At 33.7% G+C, this 25414-nt stretch overlaps 1 protein-coding gene across 1 annotated transcript; it reads left to right on the top strand.

Annotated features, from left to right (window-relative positions):
• The first annotated feature begins 4915 nt into the window (after positions 1-4915).
• LOC110094125 lies at positions 4916-25205 on the top strand. Its single transcript, XM_020819286.2, has 4 exons — positions 4916-5076; positions 5200-5312; positions 12636-12805; positions 24520-25205. Exons 1-4 carry the CDS (start codon positions 5040-5042, stop codon positions 24986-24988), a joined length of 789 nt encoding a protein of 262 aa, XP_020674945.1. The 5' UTR covers positions 4916-5039; the 3' UTR covers positions 24989-25205.
• Positions 25206-25414: the final 209 nt, after the last annotated feature.

Below are 25414 nucleotides of genomic sequence, written 5' to 3'. Positions count from 1 at the left end.
AATGAATCTTACTGATGCCAGTTCTAGCTACTGGAAAGAAAAATTTTTAGAAGGACTGCCTGCTACCTTCGCTACAAAAGTTAAAGAAAAATTAAGAACTGCTAATGGTCAGTTAACTTTCGAATACTATACATACGGACGTATCATTAGCGAATGTATCAACGTTGGTATTACACTTTGCAATGATATCAGAATGCAACAACAACTTAAACGCGAGCGAATATCCGATCGCAAACAATTAGGAGCCTTTTGTGAACAATTCGCATGTCCAGGCCCATTAACAAAAAGAGAACGGAATTTAGCAAAACAAAAATCAAATAAAAGAGAAAAGCTAAAAGCTCAGCCCAAGAAGTTTCATAAAAAATCATTTAGACCTAAAGAAAGACAGTCTGAATCCAAACCTATCAGAAAAGCTATTAAATGCTTTAAATGTGGAAAAATAGGACATTATTCTAATAAATGTCCTATGAAAACAAAAATAAGTCAATTAAACTTAGATAACGATACAAAAGAATTATTAATGAAAATTCTTTTAAATTCAGACGAATCTGAGTCTGATAATTCTAGTAACTCTGAACATGAAATTGAAGAATCAGAATCTGATTCCTCTTCATGTTGTAATAATTGTTCTAGTAACGATTACTACAAAGCTATTGTAGAAAAATCAGGATTATTTGTTCTTACGAATGAACAAAAAGATCAACTTATAGAAATGCTAGCAAACATTCAAGATCATAAAACCAAAGAACAAATTATTAAATTACTCGGAACTTCTGAAGATCCGCTTCTATCACAAACACAGAAATTTCCTAATTATTCTATGAAAGAAGTACTTGATCGTTTTAAATTAAAAGAACAGGAGCTAAATCCCTCTCCAACTACATTATCTGATTTAAAATTAGAACTTAAAAATTTGAAACGAGAAGTTCAAATTCTTAAATCCGAACAAGATAAACTATCTGTTCGACTAACAAATCTTGAATTAGAACAAATGCTAGATCAACCCGATCCAGAAGACCTTACTCAAAATTATGAAAATAATACTCTTATAAATTCCTTACAAAAAGCAATTATCCATAAATGGTTTATTTCTATCACTTTGGTTATTAATCAAACTCTTGTACTTAAAAATTTAACAGCTTTAGTTGACAGTGGAGCTGATATGAATTGTATTCAAGAAGGTTTAGTTCCTTCTATCTACTTTGAAAAAACAACTCAAAAATTAACCTCTGCTAGTGGAGATAGTATGAAAATTGAATTTAAACTCTCTCAAGTAGCAGTATGTCAACAAGACTACTGCATTAAAACTCCATTTTTATTAGTAAAAAATCTATCTCAACATATTATCTTAGGAACTCCGTTCCTATATAATATAATGCCTATAACTACTAATACCGAAGGTATTACTTCTCATATTTGTGATCCCCCCTTACAATTTAAATTCATTACAGATCCCAAAGAAATCATCTTAAATGAAATTAATAAATTCAAAGGAAAACAACTACACATAAATTTCCTATATAAAGAAATTCAAAATGTCGAAATCAAAAATCAATTAGAAAAATCGACAATAAAAACAAAAATCTTAGACATGGAACAACATATTAAACTCACTATCTGTGGAGAAAATCCTATTAGTTTTTGGAATCGAAAAACTCATTGTGTAAGTCTTCCATATATTGACAATTTTAATGAAAAACAAATACCAACTAAATCTCGACCTTCGCAAATGAATCGCGAATATCTAGATCTTTGTCAAAAAGAAATAACAGATTTATTAAAAAAGAAAATTATTAGAAAATCCAGCTCTCCTTGGAGCTGTACAGCATTCTATGTTATGAATGCTGCTGAAAAAGAAAGAGGAAAACCAAGATTGGTAATAAATTACAAACCACTAAATCAAGTATTAAAATGGATAAGATATCCTATTCCTAATAAACGAGATCTTCTAAATAGACTAGCACAAGCTAGCTTATTTTCCAAATTTGATCTAAAATCTGGATATTGGCAAATTCAGATAAAAGAAGAAGACCGTTACAAGACGGCCTTCACAGTTCCATTTGGACAATATGAATGGAACGTTATGCCGTTCGGCTTAAAAAATGCCCCATCCGAATTTCAAAAAATCATGAATGAAATATTCATTTCATATAATAAATACATCATAGTTTACATAGATGATGTATTAATATTTTCCAAAACTATTGATGAACATTTTAAACATCTTAAAACCTTTATTTGGCTAGCAAAAATGAATGGCCTTGTAATTTCTGAACCTAAAATAAAATTATTCCAGACAACTATTAGATTTTTAGGACACACTATTACAAATGACACTATTATTCCTATCCAAAGAAGTATTGAATTTGCTGATAAATTTCCTGACAAAATATTAGACAAAAAACAGCTCCAAAGATTTCTTGGTGCTTTAAATTATGTTTCTGATTTTTATCAAAATCTTGCAAAAGATGCTGCACCATTATTTAAAAGACTTCGTAAAAACTCTCCTCCTTGGGACAATACATGTACCAAAGCAGTACAAATCATTAAACATCATGTCAAAAATTTACCTTGCATTAATTTAGCAAACCCTGATTATTTAAAAATCGTTGAGACCGATGCATCTGACATAGGATATGGAGGAATTCTTAAACAAAAGAATTCATCCACTAACAAAGAAGAATTAGTTCGTTTTACTTCAGGATTATGGAATCCTACTCAAAAAAATTACTCTACCATTAAAAAGGAAATGTTAGCTATAGTAAAATCTATTAAGAAATTCCAAGATGATTTACTTAATACTACCTTTATACTTCGAATAGATTGTTCATCTGCAAAATTTATTATTCAAAAAGATGTTCAAAATCTTGCCTCTAAACAAATATTTGCCACTTGGCAAGCTCAACTTGCTATTTTTGATTTTTCAATTGAATATATTAAAGGAAAAGATAATTCTTTACCTGATTTTTTAACACGTGAATATCTTACAGGTACACCTACCAATAATGGAAAGTGAAGGGTGGCGCACCCCTAAAGGGCGCTCCATACCACCGATCCCTACTAGAGGACGCGGGTGGCCGGCTCTACGCGGTTATCCCCGCGGAAGAGGATGTGGCCAAACTGGCCGTGGAAGAGGAGAGATTCTTCCTCCTAAAATGATTCCATTAAAAACTTATCTATATGGAGCCGAAGAGCTTAATGAGCCCATTAACAATGAGCCCACTCAAGCAGAAAAAACTTCTGCTAAAGAAAATCCTGACAAAACTCAACACCCATCAGAAATGTTTGAGCTCATTCTTAAAATTACCGTCGAACATCTATTGCATTTAAATCTTGAAGACAAAGATATTTCCTCTCCATGGAATATCTTTAAAAAATATTTGAACACTACTCCATTTGCCCAAGATTCTTCATATGATAGAGAAACATATGAAGCCATTCTTATTCATCTTCAATGCATCGAAGTGAAGCATCATTATGATGATAAAAGAAACATCATTTATAGTCGTGCTAATATCCTTAGCATTATTCATCACAAAGACTGGGGAATTACCCCTTTTCAAATTCAAAAATTTGATATTCCATTACCAGATGGTAACATTAAAACTTAGACACGTCAAAAGGCAGTATTATTCTGCCTTTACAGCTCCATTAATCTAAAAGTCGTCTGTCTCTTCTGTAAGTGGAGCTTTACCAGGACGATGGCTTGGTCCTGCATCTTCTGGTTTGATTGTGGAGTGGTCCCATGCATCAGGAATAGTATCATCAGATCTCTGAGAGGTCATGTCATCATCATCAGGAAATAGTTGATTCATTTGTTCCCAGTATGCTTTTTGAAGACGAATTTTAATTTGCTCTGGGGTTTCAGGCGACTTGGTCAGCGGGTTTGGCGTCGGCAGGCGGCGGTGGGTTCTGGTGGTTGAGTCGCCGGCGAGATGAGGAGCAGAGGTAAGTTTTCCTTTTTTTTTCTGTGCGCGAGTGTGTGCGTATCCGTTCGAATGAGAGGGATTTATTGTTGTGAGTGAGGCGGTGAGTGAGAGGTTGTGTCGTTTGGGATTTTAGTCAGTGGAATGAGCGGTGGTTTGTCTGATCTGGCGTCGGCAGTTAGAGGTCAACAGTATGGAGGCTTGGAATATAGTGCTGCTTTTATTGCTTCGGAAGTTATCAATTTTGTGGTTGTTTCTCATCAGAATAATACCATCTCGGAATACTAGGGTGTTAATAAGCCTTCATGACTGTCCAATTTTTGGCACCCTCCTCCTCCCGAGTGGTTTAAGATTAATATTGATACTTCGTTATAGAGATCCATCAAAACAGGTGTTGGTGGAGTGATTAGATATAATAAAGGGAGATTCTTGTTGGCTTTTGATTTTGGTTGTGTACAATGGGATATTACTCAATTAGAATTGCTAGCTTTTAAATCTTTGAAGAATGTTATGCAGAGTTGGATGCATGAGGCGAAAAGCATTATTATTGAAGTAGATAATCAGAATGTTATCATGTTTCTTCAAGAATTTTATGACAAACCAAATAGGAGGATTGGGTGCCATGAGGTGGAGGATTTGTTATTCTTTAAGGAGTTCAATAATATTTTATTTCAATTTATTAGTCTTAGTGGTAATAAATTAGCTGATTATTGTGCTAACTTAGCTGTTTTTTAAGATTTTATTTATGATATGAGAATAATATTCCTCTTTTTATTTCTTTGTTAAAAGAGGAATGTGATAGATTGCTTTTCTTTGAGTTCTTTGTATTTAGGTTGTTATTTTTTTTAAATACAAACTGCATTCTCTTAAAAAAAAAAAAAAAAAAGACATGCCCTAATATTTTTTTTTTAAAGAAAAGGAAAAAATAATCAAAATTGAGGCCGATGCACCATAATTTTTTCCTGTTGAACTTAATAACTCGCCTTCCGCAGTACCTTGCCGCAGTGACGTCTGCTTTCGTCTTTCCGTTCTATCACGTCACTCTCTTTCCTCCCTCTGCCCCTGATAACAGATTAGGTCCGTGATGAGACGTCTCTCCTCCTCTCTGCCAACATGCTCGGACTCTCGACAGCCGATGGGTTCATGAGCGGTACCTCCCTCAGATCTAGTTCCATTTTAATTTTTCTTAGGTTTTGATCATTTTCCTCATCTTTTTCTGTGAAAATTGACTTTTTGGTTCATTGCATGCTACTTTTTACTGGGCTTGTCGCAGTGAAAGGAGGAGTCGACGACATGATTAAATACCTTGCTAACGAGCCTTCGATGGGTCTCTATTTCGTGCAGCAGCACGCCCAATCCTCTATGCCCTACCTCCTTGATGTCAAGGTAGGCTTGCTTTCTTTCCCTTTACTGAGCTCATCTTTGATTAATTTGTATGTAAATTTATTTCTGAATGGGTTATGAGTTGTTTATATTTGCTGAATTCGTGTTCATTCTTCTTTTGCGTATGTTTGATGAATGTTGCATTTTTGGGGCAAATAGCTTGGGATTTCCCCAACAATTAGGTTCGTAGTGTTGCATTATTTAGTATCTCATAATCATTTTCATTCCAGGCTCGTTGGTTTAATCATTTATTTGTATTCTTTGGGAAGAAATGAGCATTCACCTGCTTCAGAAATCAGATTTACTTAATGATTGGCTTGTCTTGTTGATTTGGGTTGGTTTTAGATCCCAGAGATGTATTTCTGTTTGTTTAATTCAGTTAGTTTTAAATTATCCTTATAATTAGAAAAATTATTATTTTATCTTTTAATTTCTACAAAACCCTTCAAATAGGGTAACAGTTCCTTACAGTGATACAAGCAAAATTACCAATAGAATATGGCCAAGTTTTTTATATTGTTTTATTACTTTTAGACAATTGGCCTTTATGTTAGAGCTGAATCGACTTTGCCACCTTTGCAATCCGTGGGATTCTTGATTGAACCGTTGATGCACGCAGCCACCTTAGGCAACCATGGATGGTGGAAATTTACTTAGGATAGCTAGAGATAGTTGGGCATTGCAGGGTAGTGGGTGCACCTTGGTTTAGTTCATGTTTCGGTTTGGGTTTAGACTTTGGCATGCCCAAATGGGTTGGGCTGGTTTGGATAGCTAATCTAGGTTCTTAAAAAAGTGTTATGCAAGGTTTTAAGGGGTTTGGATTTAGTTTGGGTATGGTAAAAGTGAATAAAAACATGTCATTTTTTGCTTTTGGTCAAGTTAGGGTTGACCATAGTCAAGGCCAGGGGTGTAAGTGAGCCGAGCCGGCTCGAACTCGGCTCGTTAACGAGCTCGCGAGCTGAGCTTATCGAGCTTCGAGCTCGAGCTCGAGCCTACAATCGAGCTCGAATGATAAACGAGCTCGAGTTCGAGCTCAACCCGACTAAACTCGAAAGCTTATCAAGCTACTCGATATAATTATATATATTATATTTATAATATTATTTTAATATACAATAATACGCATTACATGCGTTGGTGCTTCTCAAGCGAGCTCGATCTTGATCTCGAGCTCGAGCTTTTCAAATGAGCTTGAGCTTTCGAGTCGAGCTCGAGCTGATATTTTCTAAACGAGTCGATCTCGAGATCATCTCGAGCCCACTAATCGAGCTCGATCTCGAGCTCTAGCTCATTAAGGATTAAACGAGCTAGGCTTGATAAGGCAAATACTCGACTTGACTCGACTCGTTTACACCCCTAGTTAAGGGTGTTTGACCATGGATCAAACATGAGTCCAAATAACCTTTGGATGGGTTAGAACCATTTAGACTTATGCCAATGCCAATAGGTCTAGATTAGTTGGTTTGTTTTATATTTAGATATTTTAGGTTTAAAGGGTGATTGGTCAAACCTATTTTGACCATGGGTCAAATGGGTTGACTAGAACTCCTTGACCCATGGGGTTGGTCAAGAGAAAGAAAAAGGATTCTAGGGTAAAATGCATCGGGCTTGTTATGTGATAGAAATGTACCCCTCAAACTTAAGGGAAAATTCTATAAGATGGTAGTGAGGCCTGCAATGCTTTATGGTGCCGAATGTTGGCCATTAAAAGAGAAGCATAATACTAAGTTAAGTGTGGCAGAGATGAGGATGCTTAGATGGATGAGTGGCTTTACCCTTAGAGATAGGATACGAAATGAGCATATACGTGAAAAGGTTGGAGTAGCTCCAGTAGAAGATAAGATTAGAGAGAGTCGCCTTAGATGGTTTGGTCACATAAAAAGGCGGCCTTCCGATGACCCGGTTAGGAGAGTAGAGGTATTAGATTTGACTTGTGTTAAGAAAGGTAGGGGTAGACCTAAAAAGACTTGGTTAGAAAATATTAGGAATGACCTTTCTTTATTAGATTTAAACGAGAATTTGACTTTTAATAGGACACAATGGAGAAAAAGGATTCATGTAGCCGACCCCACGTAGTGGGATAAAGGCTTGATGTTGTTGTTGTTGTTGTTGTTGTATGTTTTATTTGTTTTATTCAGTGGGGTCTCCTATCTATCTAGGGTAACTATGGAGTATATTGGGGTCCTTAGGTCCTTTCTAGATAGGTTTAGGGTTAATTATATCATGGATGCTCTAGTTAAACCCAAGGCTTACTTAGGAGATCCTTTAGGTTTTTGAGTTTTGGATTTGGTTTCAACCTATTACAAGGGGTTTGGAAAAGGTTTCTAATGAACCTAACAAGGTCTAAGATTGACTCTTAAGGCTCTGGATGATGCTCGAGTAAAATTATAGCTAAGCTAGTTAATGGGTACCAAGGGTCCAACATAGAGCATGGGTTATTCTAGGGATTTGTGTTTTCTATGGTTGGCTAATGCTAAGTCATCAGGAATCTAACTATGAAGTTTTTGTAGGGAAGGTCGTACACTAAGGAAACGATTCTATTAGCTGGGGCTAAGCACATGATGATTATGTTAAATTCATTTAAAAATGACATCATCAACTATTCATTATATAATGAATTTTTTGTACATTTTGATCACCCTATCTTTAATTTTATTAACACCTAAGGAAAATTTGACCACAAACATGTGATTTCTCGAAGACTATTCTTTTATTTTGAAGCACAAATCAGGTATGGAGACCAAAGCTATTGACGGTTTATCCCAAGTTATTTTAGTCTTCTCCTTTTTATAATCACAAATCCTTGGCTTTTTAAAGGTTAAAGATTACTATATTGCATGTCTTAATTTTCATCTTATTTATCATAACCACTTGAATAAACTTTTTACTCTAATTGCCTTTTTTCTATTCTTTTTGACAATCTTTATAAAAAAATAAGTTTTGTATCCTCAGATCTTCTCTTTAAGAGTTTTTTTATTATTGAGCTTCATTTTTGCGATATAGCTGGTTAGTTTTTGAAAAAGATTTTACTAAACTAGTAGAATCAATAATTTTTTTGACCCTACTAAAAAGGGATATTGAATGCTTTATTGCCTATTGCTCACATGCAAACTTGCCAAAACAACCAAGCGGGTCCCCTATCTACCTTAGGATGATCTCTTCATAGATTTCAATTTAGGATTGCCAAGACCTCTTTGTAGATATGATAGTTTTTTTGTACTTGGTTATAGATTCTAAAAAATAATATAATTTCTTATCCTATTTGAACATTAATGATACTTCCCACACAATTAAAATTTTCTTCACAAAAATTGTTATGTATGAATAATTTTGTTAAATAAAAATGTTAGATTTATTTCATATTTTTAAAAAACTATTATGCTAGTTATTTGGAATATAATTACTTTAATATGCATTTCACTCCAAATAGATGTTCAAATAGAAGTTGTTAATAGGTCCATAGGCAACTTGCTAAGGTGTTTAGTATATAAGAATATTGGCATTTTATACTTGCATCATGTTGACCTCAATATTAGCATCGGGGTTGAGTTGTAAGCATACGGTGAGTTTCGAAATGACATCGTTCGGAATTCGTCGACGTGCATCAACCAAAAACCCAAATCATCAAAATGGTTTTTGTTTGAGAAACATATAAGGCCATGGCGTTTAGGATAACTGAAACAAGCTATGATTGACACTAATGTTGATTAAGGTTGTCAATTGGCTAAAATTATTTTTTTTCTACTCGCGTGAATAGAGTCGGCATTGACGTGCGTGAATAATGAAGATGACTTGACGACAATGCTGAGGCCCGATTAATCAAAAATATTTATATTAATCCTATATTTAAAATTAATTATTAATGGTAATATAAAAAAGGGAAGATTAAAAAATAACCTAAAATATCCCTAAACAACCCTCATACCTCACTCACGCACGACACTCTACTCACACCCGAACTCCCTTCTTTCTCTCTGTCGGCTCCCTCTCTCACGTGCCCAACCAACCCGATGCTGGCCATGACTTAGGTAACTTCTCTTCCTCTTTTTTTTTTCTTTCATTCTCCTCATTTCTTTCTCCTTCTTCTTTGTTTCTTCTTATTCCTTCATTTCTTTTTCCTTTTCTCATTTTCTCTTCCTTATTCTTCCTCATCTTTTACTTCCTTATTCTTCCTCATCTTTTACTTCCTTATTCTTCCTCATCCTTTTCTCTAAATCTAACCCTAACCCTAACCCTAAAAAAATTATTTCTCTCTACATTCCTCGAACCCTCATCTTCCCTTCACAGAAATTCTTCCCCATAATACACCTTCTCCACCAAAAGGCCCCATCCCATTTCATTTTCTCTCTCTACACCTAGAGATAGAAAAATTACGTACTCTAGAAAGAGAAAATTCATCATTTCTCTCTCTAAACACATCCCTCTCCATCTCAAACACTCCCCTCTCACTCCCATTCCCTTTATCTCTCTTCTTAGAGAGAAAAAATTCATCTTTCTCTTTAAAATTGGAGGGAGAGATTTTCTCTCTCTAACCTCATGCTCCATGGTTTAAAATGGTGCGCCTCAGCGTAATTCTGCCCCTTTAAGCCTCAAAACCCATGCAATGAGTTTAAGATTTGAGGCGTATGCCTCAAGTTTACTGAGGCGCGCCTCAAGGTGCGCTTCGCCTCACGGTTCAGAGGCATCCGCCTCTAAAAATTAAAAAATAATGTGGTATTGCTAGGTACATGCTTGGTACCGCTAGGTGCAACAATGTTTGTTACTACTAGGTACATGCTTGGTACCAAGCAGGTACATGCTCGATGCCGCTCAGTACATGCTCGGTACCGCTCGGTAACACTCGGTACCACTCAGTAACGCTCGGTACCACTCAGTAACGCTCGGTACATGCTTGGTATCTTTCCATACAAACAACTCATGAACTTTAAAACAAGCAGAACTTCAAAATTACTCTTATAATAAAAATTTGTTCCTGGACCGGTATATTATTGTATTCATGTTGTTTTATTATTGGGATGTTCTGATTTCACTTCATATCTTGTGTATTTTTATGTTTTATATATTATTTATTCATTAGTATATACAAAATTTATCATTTTATGTTTACACAATTTTTTTTTTATTTTGAGGCTTACGCCTTGACTCGCCTCACGAACGAAAAACGCCTCAATACCCGATTATGCAATTTTAAACATTGTGATCCTCACAATCTCCATTCCCCTACATCATTCCCACCAAAATCTAGCATATCCCTCTCTTTCCACTCTTTAGAAAGATAAAATCCTCTTTTCTTTCTCTCTAGCCTCCTTCCCATACAATTTTTAATAAAAAATTAAGTTAATTAATTAAATTAAAACTATATCATGTATCACAAATATCGTTGCCATCGTCTCGTCGTTTCCGCCTCCATCTTTGCACATTTGAGGTATAACCCCAACACTAGTTATTTTATGAATTTTGCATGTGAAAATAATTACTCGTGGTCGTCTTTCTTGGTAGGTGGAAAACTTTGTTATGCATGGAAATAAGTACTTGTGATCTCCTTTTTTGTAGATGGAGAAATTTATTATACATGAAAATAAATATTCGTGATTCCCTTTCTTTGTAGGCAGAGAAATTTGTTATGCATGAGAATAATTATTCGTGATCGCCTTTGTTGGCAGGGAGAGAAATTTGCTATGTATTGAAAAAAGTATCTGTGACTGCCTTTTTTGGCAGGTGAGGAAATGATGCGCTTTATAACAAGCACTTAAATACCCATGATTGTCTTTCTTTGTAGGAGGGGGATTGGAGATTTGGTCGCGGTGTCACCTGACACTGACCATGCTGCCTTTCTTGGCAGACGGAAAGACTTAGCACACCCCGATGTAGCCTCCTATGGGTGACGATGTCTGGGTGTTTCCTAAATTTATACTAAAATGTGACAAACTTGGACAAAATTTAGAGAAATAGAAATCTTACCCAATTCCTAAGTGAATAAATATAAAATGCACAAAATCCTAAGTTGAAAACCTTGAAAAATAAAATTGAATGAAAACCAAACTGCGACAAAATATTAGTTACAGTGAATTTGTAGTAGAACTAGTTTCTCGTCAACTAATGCAAGAACGAACCAAACTTCCCCCTCTTAGCTCCTAGCTTACGCACACACTCAAATTCCTTAGCAACAAACACTTTAAACTAAAATGTGTAAATAACTGAACTAAGGATGGGCTGCCTATTTATAATCTAAATAAATGATTTCCCTTGTGGGACCCATTGAGCCAAAATTCAAACAAAAAATAACAAGGGGAGGGGACACGGGTGCACAGATGCCTTAGATAGTGTACACGACACTTGTTATAATTAGGAGGCTTGTATGCTCCTCATAAATATGTTGTACACCTCATGAACACTTGTCTTTGAAAAGAAAAATATAGCATACTATTACATGCCGTGGGTTGCACGACCCCTCATTAAAGTGCATGTGATGCATCAAATCACCAAAAGAGGGTATTGTTTACGAGTACCCTATTGTATAATGTACATGTACCAAAGACATACAAATACGTTATATAGATACATCTAGTGGCATGTATTTATTTTGCCAATTATATGGGCGCATTGCATAATATGTATGCATATTGTTGATCATGTAAATGCATCTTGCAAATGCATCAACAATTATATAAATTCGTAAGTATGTTGTGCAAGTTTATCGAGATTCATGCGGGTGCGTCATACAAACGCACTAAGTAAAATATATGAATGCACTGCATGGGTGCATTATAGAAATGCAAGTGTATAATGCACATATGTTAAGCAACATTTGAATTTAGCACACATCAAAAATGCACACATACAATATACAAATGTATCATGCATACATACCATACCACATACAAGCATACCATACTCACATATTAAATTGTATGTAAGTGCATCATATATACATAAATATATATAAGTCTGTTATGTAAATGCTTCAAGCACTATGCAAGCACATAATGCAACATACCAATCATACAAATGCACTATTTAAATTGTGTAGGTGCATTAGTTAAATATAAAATACAAATGATTATCTCAGCTTACTTTAGATAGTTTAAGGTTCCTATATGGTTAATGTGTTCACCAATCTATACTTTTAGCATTATCATTTCTTTAAGGTAATTATATTTTGTTTGGTAGCTGAGGTTGACATTTTATTTTGTTCCTTACTAACGCAGACTTTCTGCTATAATAATACTTTATTTCGTTTTATAACCTCCAAATTTATATATCAAAATATGTGTTCTAAAAGAATTGCAGCATCATAGCTGATTCCAAGTTCATTCTAATTTATAGGACAAAGTTATGGAAAAGATTCATGAGGTTACTCTTCAAACTGAAGATGTTGAAGATTCAATTGATGTAGTGCAGTCAATGACAGAAATTGGCTATCCTCTCGTTGAAGAGATGATTAAAGACATCAAAACATCTCTACTCATTATTTCAAAATGCCAACCAAAAAGGGGGTATGATCTTTCAATACTTAATTATTTGTTTACCTGAACGCTAATATAACTTAAAAAAGATAAAGAGATTGAAATCTTCTTGTTATGATTTGCTTGACACCCACCGATTAATGACTCTGCAGAAGATCCTTAAATTGTTTTGAATTGCATATTTCGCTGACTGCAATAGTATAATGGTCACCATATATTAAAAGACAATTTTTAGTTATGCTTCCTGCTATAAGCGGCCAAGGTTGACCAGGGTTGTAGAATATTTATGGCTCTGTTTTTCTTAGAATCCCAATTATAGGATGGTGGTTGCTGAACTTTCATGGCTTTATGTTCAAAGTCAACTTTAAGATTTCCTTCTTAAGCACGTTGTTACGGCTATTGTTTTATATAGTATCATAATTTTAATATTTTCAATATAAATACTGGCCTTCATTGTAATTCTAAACCTTTAATTATAATATTGATATTGAGAAAAGTGGTCTTCAGACTATTTATTTATTAATTTTTGGAGTGGGGTTGGGGTGGTGTGGGGTGATGTGGGGATATATTTTACTCCCTTGATTTGTGTCCAATTTAGTCCCTTATCTCCTTAGTCTGATTCAAAATAATCTATTGACTTTTCAAATTTGCCTTAAAATAATCGAACAAAGAGATTATTATGGTTCATATTTAAAGAATTAAGGGACTAATTCGAATACATTTACTTTAGGATTAATATAGCCTCATGCAAATAGTTAAGGGGCTATTTTGTCCTTTATTGAAATTATATTTTGTTTGAATGGAGTGGCTCAATGAGGCTTGACGTCTTGTCTTGTTTGAAATTTTCAGGGTGACGTTATAGGAAATAATTATTGATAAAAAAATTGAGCAATTCTTATTATGTGGCTGGGCGAAGTGTAGTTTATAAAATAATGTGTAGTTTAGGTTACCATTTTCACTTTAAACTTTTTATATCCATTCATTTAATAATCAACTGCTTGATATTTTTTCTGAGAATAGAAGCAAATTTGCCTTCTGAATTTTAAATCTTTTCTAAATAGTTATTAAACTTATAGAGAAGAAGTACAGGTAATGTATTGTGTGGCATTTGTTTGGAAGGGCTATGATGGCAGGTGTTCGAAAATGCTAATATGGATAAAAGATATTTTGAAGGATGGTAAATTAACTTTCTTCATTCTATTTTGGTTGAACTTGAATGAACTGAGAAATATAATAGATGAGTTTTCTTTATCTCATTTAACTTTTATATGAACATATTGAAATAAGATCCATATAACCAATTATAAATAGTCCGTGTACCGTTCCTGATAATTGCAATTAAAAACTTTTTTAGCTGTTGATGCAACATTCTTGTCTCTTGAAGATGTTATAATTGGATTGTTTATGAACTAGTTATGTTTGAAGTTTGATATATTTGTTAAACAAATATTATCGGGTGAAGCCTCTTATTTTTGGGTTTAAGCTATAAACAACTTTATTTTGGTTGGTCTTAATATAAATAAAATGTTCAATGTTAGCGATAAATAATCATCATCATAACCTTTCACATCGTTTTGGGTTGGCTTTTATAATTCCTCTCCATTCATTTCCGTTAAATACTACACAAGATGTTAATTCTATTCTCTGAAAAAATTTTGGCATAATTTTATCCATATGATATTTGATTTATCCTTTTTTTTTCTTAAATCATTCTACTTTTATTTTGTCTATTTGCCTAATTGGTACACCATAAGTCTCTTATTTTGCATGCTTAAATCACATTCTAATTGGTACAATATTAAGTCTCTTATAATCTATATGTTGCACCGATACGGATACGACACGATACGGATACGGGACACGCCAATTCTTAAAAATACAGGATACGGATACGGCGCGGATACGACATTATAATATATAAATCATACCTAAAAATTAAGAAAATAATCAAAGTGTAATATTTGAAATGACAAAAAAAATTGAAATAAAAGTAAGCATTAAATATTTAAATGTCTAGTACAACAACAAAAAAAGGAAGATAAATTGTTCAGGCCATAAAATTTCAATTATTCAATAGAATGAATGATAAGATTAGCTTCTTCTGTGGTTTGTCTTTGAGTTTCTATATCATCTTCAATAAATATCATAGCTTCTAATTCAGGCTCATCAAGTGAAAGATTAACAATTTTTAATATTTTCATATCCTCAAGAGATTCAAATCCATCTCCAGCAACATCCCACATCCTGTTATCTTCTTCCATATAAGTAGAAGTTTTCCTTGAGAGAAGTCGAAGGTTTGTATGCATATAAACTAAATCTTCAGCCCGTTGTGGAGTAAATTTATTTCTCTTCACTGATTGGATGAACGAGTATGTGCTCCAATTTCTTTCACAACAAGATGAGGATGAAACTTGGCCAAGCAATTTCATGACGATTGTTTGAAATAGAGGTGCTGAAGCTCCATGTATAATCCACCATATTTTCGGATCAATTCTCCACCTATCACGCAATCACTCTTGGTCACCAAAGTTCTCTAAATAATCAAAAAAATTAGCAAGCTCAATATTGACACTTCTTCTCTCCACCTTATTTGGAAAATAACGCTTCAAATATATCTTCCTCATATTTGAAATTTCTAAATTTTTCTGTGGAGAAACTCTTTGAGGATTCTCTTGAAGTTATTCTTTAGTTGAATATCTTCAAAAAATATTAAAATGAAATAATGAAAAAATATCAAAATTACTAAACAACAAATTGTGAATTAATAATGAAAAATATTGAAATTTACTTGGGATTTAGTGAGTGAGCCAAGCAATGTAAATGTGTATTACTTTTGCTCTACCTATATTTTAGAATAGCATAAATAACATCCCAGAAGTTTGAGTCTTCATGAAGTGCCTTTCTCTCATGTCTATATATAATTTCTTTTATTTTGGCAAGCATTGAATCCCACATCTCATAAATGAGATGTAAATAAGATTTACCCGTATCAGCTACTCTCAACATCTTATAAATTGAATATGTGAAATTTATGATGTATTCAATCTCATCTCACCATAAATCATCTAAAAGCTTCTTCTTTATATATATCTAACCTTTCCAACATCATTTTCCCTATAACAGGACCATTTGTCATAGATCACCATAGCTTGAAGAACATTTTTTTTTGAATCTTCTCAACATCACTATAATCGAGGCAAACCGAGTTTCAGCAACTGCAAGCATCTTCAAATTAGAGAAATCCTAATTACATAGAGAGTCTCATGGAGTGATTCATAATAAAATTCCTAATTACAACTGCATCTCCAGCAATCATTGTTATCCAATGACATTCATTATAGGTGATTTCGTTTTCCTTGGTATTCTTAGCTGCACAAATGTTCTTCAAGCTAATATTAAGCGTATGCACAACACATAGTATCCAGAAAATATAAGGATAGACTTGTTCTACAAGTAAACCTGCAGCTCTACAAACATGTGCATTATCAGTAATGACTTGGATGATGTTTGAAGGCCCCACCATTATGATAACTTCTTTGCTATGATGCACCGACACTTCTCCTCAAAGAGGCGTGCAGTGTCCGACACGACACTCGTTCGACACTCCTCCGACACGTGTCGGACACGCCGAAAACGTGTCCGATTAAAAAATATTAAAAACAAATTGGACACGCGTGTCCGACACGCGTATCTTAAATATTTTATAATTTTTTTAAAATATAATTTCTTATATTTGGCGAGATTTAAACTAAATTTCTTATTTCCTATCCACAACACCAAATCAATGCCTGCATTTAATACCCATTCATCGAATATTCTCATTTTCATTTCTCTTTGGTAGTGAAAGTATTTTCATCTCCTCTTTTTTTGCACAATTACAAATCTTTCTCTTATTGAACCCGAGTTGAAAGCAGTGATATTCAATGATGATGATATTGAAGGCCAAAAATAAACCTCTAAAGCTAATCATACTAGTTGAAGCTTGAATGCTTGATGTTGTAGTAAGTCATTATTTGCTTATATTTTTGTGGTTGTACTAGATATTTTGTACTAAATATTTTATATTATAAGCTAGACAAGTTATCATGTCATTCATTTATTATTGTTTGTCATTTTTAATATGATATTACATTAATATATATATACTATATAAAAAAATGTATTTTCGTGTCTGCGCCGTACCCGTGTCCTATATTTTCAAAAAAGGTCGTGTCCCGTGTCCGTGTCCCGTGTCCGTGTCGCCGTGTCCGTGTCCGTGCATCATAGCTTCTTTGATTAAATTAGAAATGAAGAACTTATCCTTGTACTGTCCTTCACAGTTTACAGCTTTGATAATCATAGGATAACTCTCTGTTACAACCATGAACTTGATAAGTAGTCTTTTTTGTGGATCTGTCCACCCATCACAAACCAAAGTAACTCCTTTTTCCTTCCAAACTCCTCTAGAGCAACTTCTCAATATTATTCCTCTCTTTGCAACAACTTCGTTCTAATGACATTATATCCAGGTGGCACGTATCCTGCAAGATTATTATTGCATGCATAGGTAAAGGCATTATTGTAATGCGGTTTCCTTGCTAGATTAAAAGAAAGTCCAGCTGAGTAAAACATTCTAGCTATTTTCCTATCTAGTTATTCTCTCATTTGTAAATTAAATGCTTTCTCCAAAGCACTATCTACAACATATTTTCTTCTTTTTGGTTCAAATCCCTCCATCCGAAAAAGGCCCCTTATTAACAGTACTGTCATCACTTCTAATCAAAGAAGATGATGAAGGATATGAAGCATGAGTGCTTGGAAGTGGAATATATTTTGGAAGTTATTTTTTACTCTTTTACTCAGCTTCACTAATTTTTCTTTGCAATTCAGCCATATGTGATGAGCTTATATTCGGGCATACTTTAATTCCATGACCACTAATCTTTAACAAATGAGCTTTCGCTCTATAATATGATCCTTTATATGTGGCATTACAAAAATTGCATTTTAATGCAATATTGCCACCCCTTCTGATGTTTTACCTATTTTTGTCACATAACCCCACAGAAGTTTGTTATCTTCACTAATTGTCTCTGATGGACCATCAGTAGACCCAATTCCCACACCACTAGAGCTCGTTATCCTACGAAGGATCGACACAAATTAATCCACATGAAAATTTATAATTAAAAGTGTAGATATGTTGTGCCTCTACTGAGGGTCCAAGGGGGCGCTACCCCCTGGCGGGGTTCTACCTGCACGGTCAGGTCACGGAAATTTTTTTTGTAAGAGTTGATTTAAAGTTTTCTCTTCCTTCCGGTACCGAGCGGTACCGAGCAGTACCGAGTTCCGGTACCGAGCGATATCGAGTTCCGGTACCGAGCGGTACCGAGCAGTACCAAGTTCCGGTACCGAGCGATATCGAGTTCCGGTACCGAGCGGTACCAAGCAGTATCGTGTACTAAGCAGTACCGAGTACCGGTACCGGTACCGAGCCTACGATTAAGAAAATGAAGAATGAAGAAAACAAACCTTCAATGCTTACGTCGCCTTCACTGTTCGTATTGTCGAGTCGCTCTGTCTACGAAGGATTCTATCGGCTTTAATGCTCGCGTTTTCAACCCTCTTTGTCGACGAAGGATGATCCTGTCCGCTTCTATGCTTGCATCGTTGAGCCGCTCCTTCAACTATAACGAAGAAGACGAACACCTGTGCGAAAATAAAAAACTTAGCTCGTCGAAATGTTTAAGCCGCATAAATGAATAGGGAGATCGAGCGGATAGCCGAAATGAATAGGGCAAATTGCGGCTCTATTTCTTTTTTTATAGGACGCGTATCCGATACTTGTGTCTGATCAAAGTTAAATAATATTTTAATTGGACACGGCAAAGCCGTATCCAACACGTATCCGTGCCGTATCGGACACGTGTCGTATCCGTATCCGACACGTGTCCGATACAGCATGCCTCATAAATAGGCGTATCTGTGCAACATAGCTTATAATTATACTTCAATATGTGCTACTCTTACCATATCTATAATATAATTATTTTTCAATTTTAACATCTAATTTTATCATACATTATCTTAGTTTTCTCATTTGTTGCATTCTCAACTTGCATAGCAATTACTTTTAATTGCCCAACATTTAGAGCCACATAGTGCACCTATTAGATCATTGGCTATGCCTCCATTTCTACTAATGTGATTAATATAAGTTCGGGTATATGGGGCTTTTATTTGATGAATTTTCCACCTTATTTAATCTTATCACCATAAAATAAAATTCATCATCTAACATCTTTATAATTTTTCTTATCCTGAGAATTTTTTTCTTAATAGGACACAATGGAGAAAAAAATATTCATATAACCGACCTCATGTTGTGGGATAAAGGCTTGTTATTATTGTATATTTCATCACCCTCTCTTATAAGATCATTGTATGACTTATTAGCAAAGTTTATGATGCGCCTTGGAAGTTAAAACAACAAATAAAAGAGAAGAACAACATAGGAACACAAAGATAGGGTTGATTTTCTTATTTCTCCTTAAAAAAATAAAGCAATATATAATTGATCTACTATTCGAGAGGTAGATCAATCGTTAAGAACTCACAACAACCACTAGAAAAATAAACTTAGTAATCTCCTACTTAAACCATAGACAAAATCTCCCTTAAATAGCCCTAGAATACCATACCACAATTATAACCTTCTTTCTTTTTTGACACTATTAGAACCTTCCTAATCAAGGTTTTAAAAGGCGAAATCGGGAATTGAGACGTTTTTTCTAAGCGAGGCGAGGCGTAAGCCTCGAGGCGGATCGAGGCGTAAGCCTCAAAAAGATTAAAATAAATTAATTTAAAATTTTAAAAAATGACAAAAAATAACAAAATATTATGTCAACTATGAATTTAAAGATTTTTTTTAAGATAATATTACTGGAATACAAGATTTAAAATAAACTTACTTAAAAATAAAACATCCCCTTAGGATCAAGACCCAAAGCAGGCTCATCATCACTTTGATTGTCTTTAGAAGAATCTTCATAATTAATGTCAAAGTCATCCTCCAACTCTTCTTCATCTATAATATTTTTTCCTTTATCTCCTATATCAGTTAATATTTTATTAGCTCTAAAATGAAACAATAGTAACATACAAAATAAATATACCTTTAAATTTTTTTGAAGCTCCAATCTCACTTTATTTCATTCTTTTATATACTTGGATAGTTGCTTCATTGTCTTCTTCATTTATATGACTTTCTCCTTCTGCTTCAATTTCAGATACATCAGCATTCTTAGGAGTAACCCATTCATTATCAGATTGTAGCTCATCAACAAGCAAAGGTTCAATTTCATTCTCAATATTTCCCTGATTTTGCAATTTGAGATGTCTATCTTTCAATTTTTTGTTAAACATAACATAAACTAGTTTGTTCATTTGATCTGCCGCCAACCGATTTTTTCTCTTTGTATGAATTTGATTGAAGATACTCCAATTACGCTCGCATGCAGAAGCCGAACACGTTAGGCTAAGAACTTTAACTACAAAAGCTTTCAATTCAGGAACATCATCTCCAAACTAAGCCCACCAACGTTCTATATGAAGACAAACATAGTATTTTATGAATATTGGTTGAAGTAGAAAACTTGAATATAAATATTAACATTAAAATTATAAATACTAAAACTATAAACATACCAGGAGATCGTGTTTTGTAGCATGCTTGTGCTGCTCTAAATCCAAACATTCTCTTCTTCAAATGAAAATCCTCAAGCTGATCATTCACTTTGAGGTAGTCTTCTTCAGAAATGAGTCTGTCCAGTACGCATGACTTCCGCCTCGAATTGAGGCGCGACTCAATGCGGACGCCTCGTCCGCTTTTTTAATGGTTGTTCCTAATAAGCATAAACATGATTTAGGAAACCTTTCTAAATAAATAGAATCTTCCTAATCAATTTAAACATAATTTAGAAAAGTTTCCTAAATAATTAAATATGATTTAGAAAAACTTCCTAAACACTTAAGCATGATTTAGGAAGCCTTCATAAACTATTAAACATATTTTAGGAAACTTTCATAAATAATCAAATAGTTTCTAAATAGTATAAACACAATTAGGAAATTTTTCTAAACAACACCCCCCTGGATTAGGAACCTTCCTACATAATTTTTCTTAATTAGTAACTTTCCTAAACAACTTTCTCTTAACTATGTACCTTCCTAAATAGCTCCCCCTTCTTGGTTGTACCCCACTCTCTCTCTCTAGCGTATCAATACTCCCTCCCAAAAAATGCACCTTGTCCTCAAGGTGGAATGAAGGAATTGTCCATCTAAAAGTCCTCCTGGATCATCAAGCATTCAAAGAATAGAAAAAGGGAAAATGAAGGTTAAAAATAATTATTTTATATAATAACATAATAATATATTAAAGGATGACATATTAACATCTTATTGTACTATGAAATAATAAATTAACATACATATGAAATAAAGAATTGCACAAGATGGAAAGTTACAAGTGATAATTTGCGTGATATAGAATTAAAATTTAAATATTAAATTAACAAAATAACAGAAGGTGTAAGGATTGTGTAAAAGTAACATATGATATCATGTTCAATTTCAAGTTTCTTCTTTTATAGTTCTCTACAAATCCAAATTTAATTTTTAAATAACTAGTAATCTATGACAACTACTCTGAAGTCATCTACACTATTATCATTGAGGGGGCCTTCATTTGAGTTGTCATGGTAATGAATTGCTATCTCCCTTGGCTTATCATCTATGGTGTTCAATGCCTCCCAACCAAACTCTTCGTTATCTATTTCAATCATCTTCATCTTTCATGAATATTTATTATTAACGTAAAGATGAAAATAATATTTCAAATAAAATATGATTAAAAAAATATTATATATATATGTATATATATTCTTTTAAATTCTTTATATAGTTAGTTTATCGTTGATACATATTCTTTATTTCTATCACCATTAAAAAAATCAATGTTCAAATCTTCATGTTGTAATTCCGATAGGGTTATTTCCACTTTATCGTCTACAAATTTCTCATCATCTAATCTCATGTCCTCACAAAGAAAAGAGTCATTATCATCCTTTAACTCCTTCAAGTTTATGTCCGTAAGTGTCTTGTTGTACATATTGTACACTAATGAATTCATCCTTAGGGTTGTTAGACTTTTCCTCTTCGCATGCACTTAATTTTATGTGCTCTAGATGAAAAGCACATTAATTCCAAATCCATAATTGTGAAATTCTATAATTCTGAAATGCCATCATTAAATTTTATTAACCACTCAACTAAGATTTAAATAAATGATTATAGTAAAAAAAAAGTAAATGAGTATGGTTATTAGAATAAGTTATTTTGATATATAAAATTCTCCAATAAAATGAAACAAATTAAATTACATAGAGATCATTCTGAAATTTTGTTTTTACCTAGTGCAATCAAAATAAGCCCTCATTTTTCTTAAAAGGTACCAATTAAACATCAACATTTTCTCTCTTAGATGAGTCAATTATAAGTCTATCCATGCAATAGTGTAATCTCAATTTTATTTTAGAATTCATCGACTTATTTTCTTCATATTGAGATTAAGGATTCAAATAGTTGCGTATTGTAAGTGACAATCAAGTTGTAGCTCTCACTTTTGGTTAATAGTATCCCAACTTTTCTATAACAACCCTCTTCTCCTCCTAAGTTATGTGCAGTCATCTTCTTTGTTTCATCCATCGCGTTATATATGAAATTCTTCATATACTTCTTGTTAGTATCTGCTATCCTGAAAATATGTACTAGTGGCCTAGAGGTTGTAATACATGAACAATATTTTGCTAGAATATGTCATTTAAACAAATCTTCATAACTTCTTTCCACTCAAGTTTTCTTGCCTAAGCACAACTCAACCACTATATTGAAGTGTATATGATCTCCAATTTTTTCCTCGCCTTCATTATGCTTTACACAATCAAATAGGTAATAACAAATCTTACTGCTGTAGGACTCAATAATTTTTTTTTAAAACTATTTCAAGTGCCAAAACTTAAGAATGATTATATATAAATTTACTTATGTTTTTTTATTTAGTCATGCATCCTTATGTTGTGACAGCTCTCTAAGTTTTTTCAAGGTCGGGTCTATGTATTGTGCGACATAGGAAGTCAAATATAATTGTTTTCTCTTTTTCTTAAGTTTTGCACCTGCAACCTTATAAGCATAATATTATTTGTCTTCACTTAAACTACCAAATGCTCCCCAATCTTATCATTAACATCATCAAATTGTTTTAAAAGAAACTAAGCTTTTTTTAATTTAAACAGATGCCTCAATAGACTTGAAGAAACCTGTGGCGTAAGGGCTATTGATTAATACATTTATGAAGTTTTATTTTTTATTAGATATGATAGTTATCACTCTCTTACTCTAGGGCATCTTGATTTTCTCAATATCTTTCTTAGTATTTGTCAGCTAATCCTTTGAAACTCATGTCCCCAAATCATACATGGACGGAAGTTTCAATCCTCGCCTATAGGCTCCAATGGAACAGATCATTTTGCAGTAAGTTGGGGAGGTTGCGACATTAAATGTGATAGTATTCTCATTTAAAAAAATATCTCTATATCCATGCATTAAATGTGCATAAAAAATTGTTAAGGCATATCTTTTTGTTTAGCTAACTTATACATATATCTTTCGCCCTCCTTAGTATCTAATTTATTATATAAACCATTAAAAGTTTAAATCTTGGCATCACATTTTGCCAATTAAAAGCTGAAATCATTCACCCTCTTTATATCTTTTCTAATTATTAGAATTTTTATATCTAAATCAATTTTTATAAAAATCTTTTTATTTTTTTATGTTATCTCTAACATTTTGATTCCACCCCCAACTGTTTTTACTATTAGGAGATTTTTTTTTAATACTCCAAGCACATCTTTTGTAGCATTTTGAATATCAATAATTATTTTTTTCTACATAACAAAGAGATAGGAGGATATGTTACAATTTTATTTTCAAAGCCGATATGGCTGCTGGAATTTATTCCCTATTTATTTTTGCTTTTTTATCTATTTTCCAGTTGATAGTGCTGGCAAGTTGGGGTACTCATCATAAGTTATAAGGTCTGAGGAATCACATGAGTTTTGATGCAAAATTAGACTTTGATTGATCTAATCAGTATAGCTATTGTAGGCAGTACTTTGATCATTGGTAGTGGCGGTCTTTGTTGTTGTGGGTGGCACCGTTATCTGTTATAGGTGCCAGTGTATGAGTTGGTTATCATTATCGATTAATGTGTGTTATTAGCGACAACAATTTCTATGAGATAGTTATTTAACTAGAAATGTCTCAGTAAATGGCTAAATGTTTTTCTTATGGATCATTCAATATTTTCAGATTACATTATTCTTATGTCATACAAACTCGGAATTGGATAGTGTTAAACGATATGAACAGCAACCTCCTAAGTGTTCAATTGTTTGCTTGAAGTTAGAAAAGGAGTTTTGCAAACTGATGAGTATTTTAGATTCTGCCATTTAGATGGGTCATGGATGTTGTTAGAAGTAAATACTGATTCTCAATTCCAAAAACACTTTCTAAATCCCTAAAAAATAATGTTATTTCACTCAAATGAGTAAAATTATCATTTTCTAATCATGTTTTTTTAATGAGTACTAAAACCAAAAACAATTCCTTATCCCACCACGTTAATTTTAGAATTGTGAAACCAGGTTAATTCAAATGCCAACCTGGGGCCGTCAGACTGAGAGCAGAAACTCAAATGTTGCTGTAGCAGTTGGTTGCAGTGACAAGTTCGGCCACCAAGATGATGAAGGAAGCCATAGCTACCTGTCTGCTGTTCTTAGTTCAGCTAAACAAAGAGCTGTAGGTTTTCGGCGGCCTCCAATCTATCAATCATCAAAATTTGATCAACCCGTGCAACCTTCATCTCAATCACCATTAGAATCAGATGCTTCTACTCAATCTTACGCAGATGCAGAGGAACTTCCTGTGTCAGTCAGCCTTGAGATCCATGAAAGGCCATTGAATCCTTCAGGTTCTCATGGCTCGCAAGACAGTAGTGAAGTATTGTACCCCTCGGAAGATTACAGCAAATTTAAATATGAGAAAGAAGCTAAATTTGAAGCATGGCTGCAAGAGTCTGATGGGCTCGACAAGTTTATTAGACCGGCTGATTGATATTATCTCGATACAGTTACCTCTTGATAGTGTATTTTTCTCTGTTCTGGTTTGAACCGTAAGCAGCAATTTTGTGTTTATATATTTGTCGCTGCCATGCAACGTAAAGGTTTTATGCGTTATAGCATCAATGGTTGTGTTATTTATTTTACAACTATAATGGTTTGTAAAAGGTCCAATCCATTCCAACACCAATCAAGTTTAGGCTTTTTGCATCCGTTCCTACTGTTGCAAGTGCGTTTGCGTTAACAATCTAGCCAAAGCTACATCATCATGCAATTAATGGTTCCAGGTTACTCATAAATTATCAAATTATTGAACATTCATGATTTCGTCATAGACCAAGCAGCTCAAGTTGTCACACTCCAGTAAATAGTGCTAACGCTAATCAATACTCTTCATTAATTCTTTGAAACTTCACTCAAA

This window comes from Dendrobium catenatum, unplaced genomic scaffold, assembly GCF_001605985.2.
Source record: "Dendrobium catenatum unplaced genomic scaffold, ASM160598v2 fragScaff_scaffold_1192, whole genome shotgun sequence".
NCBI lineage: Eukaryota > Viridiplantae > Streptophyta > Magnoliopsida > Asparagales > Orchidaceae > Dendrobium > Dendrobium catenatum.
This window is presented reverse-complemented; position numbering and strand designations above follow the sequence as displayed.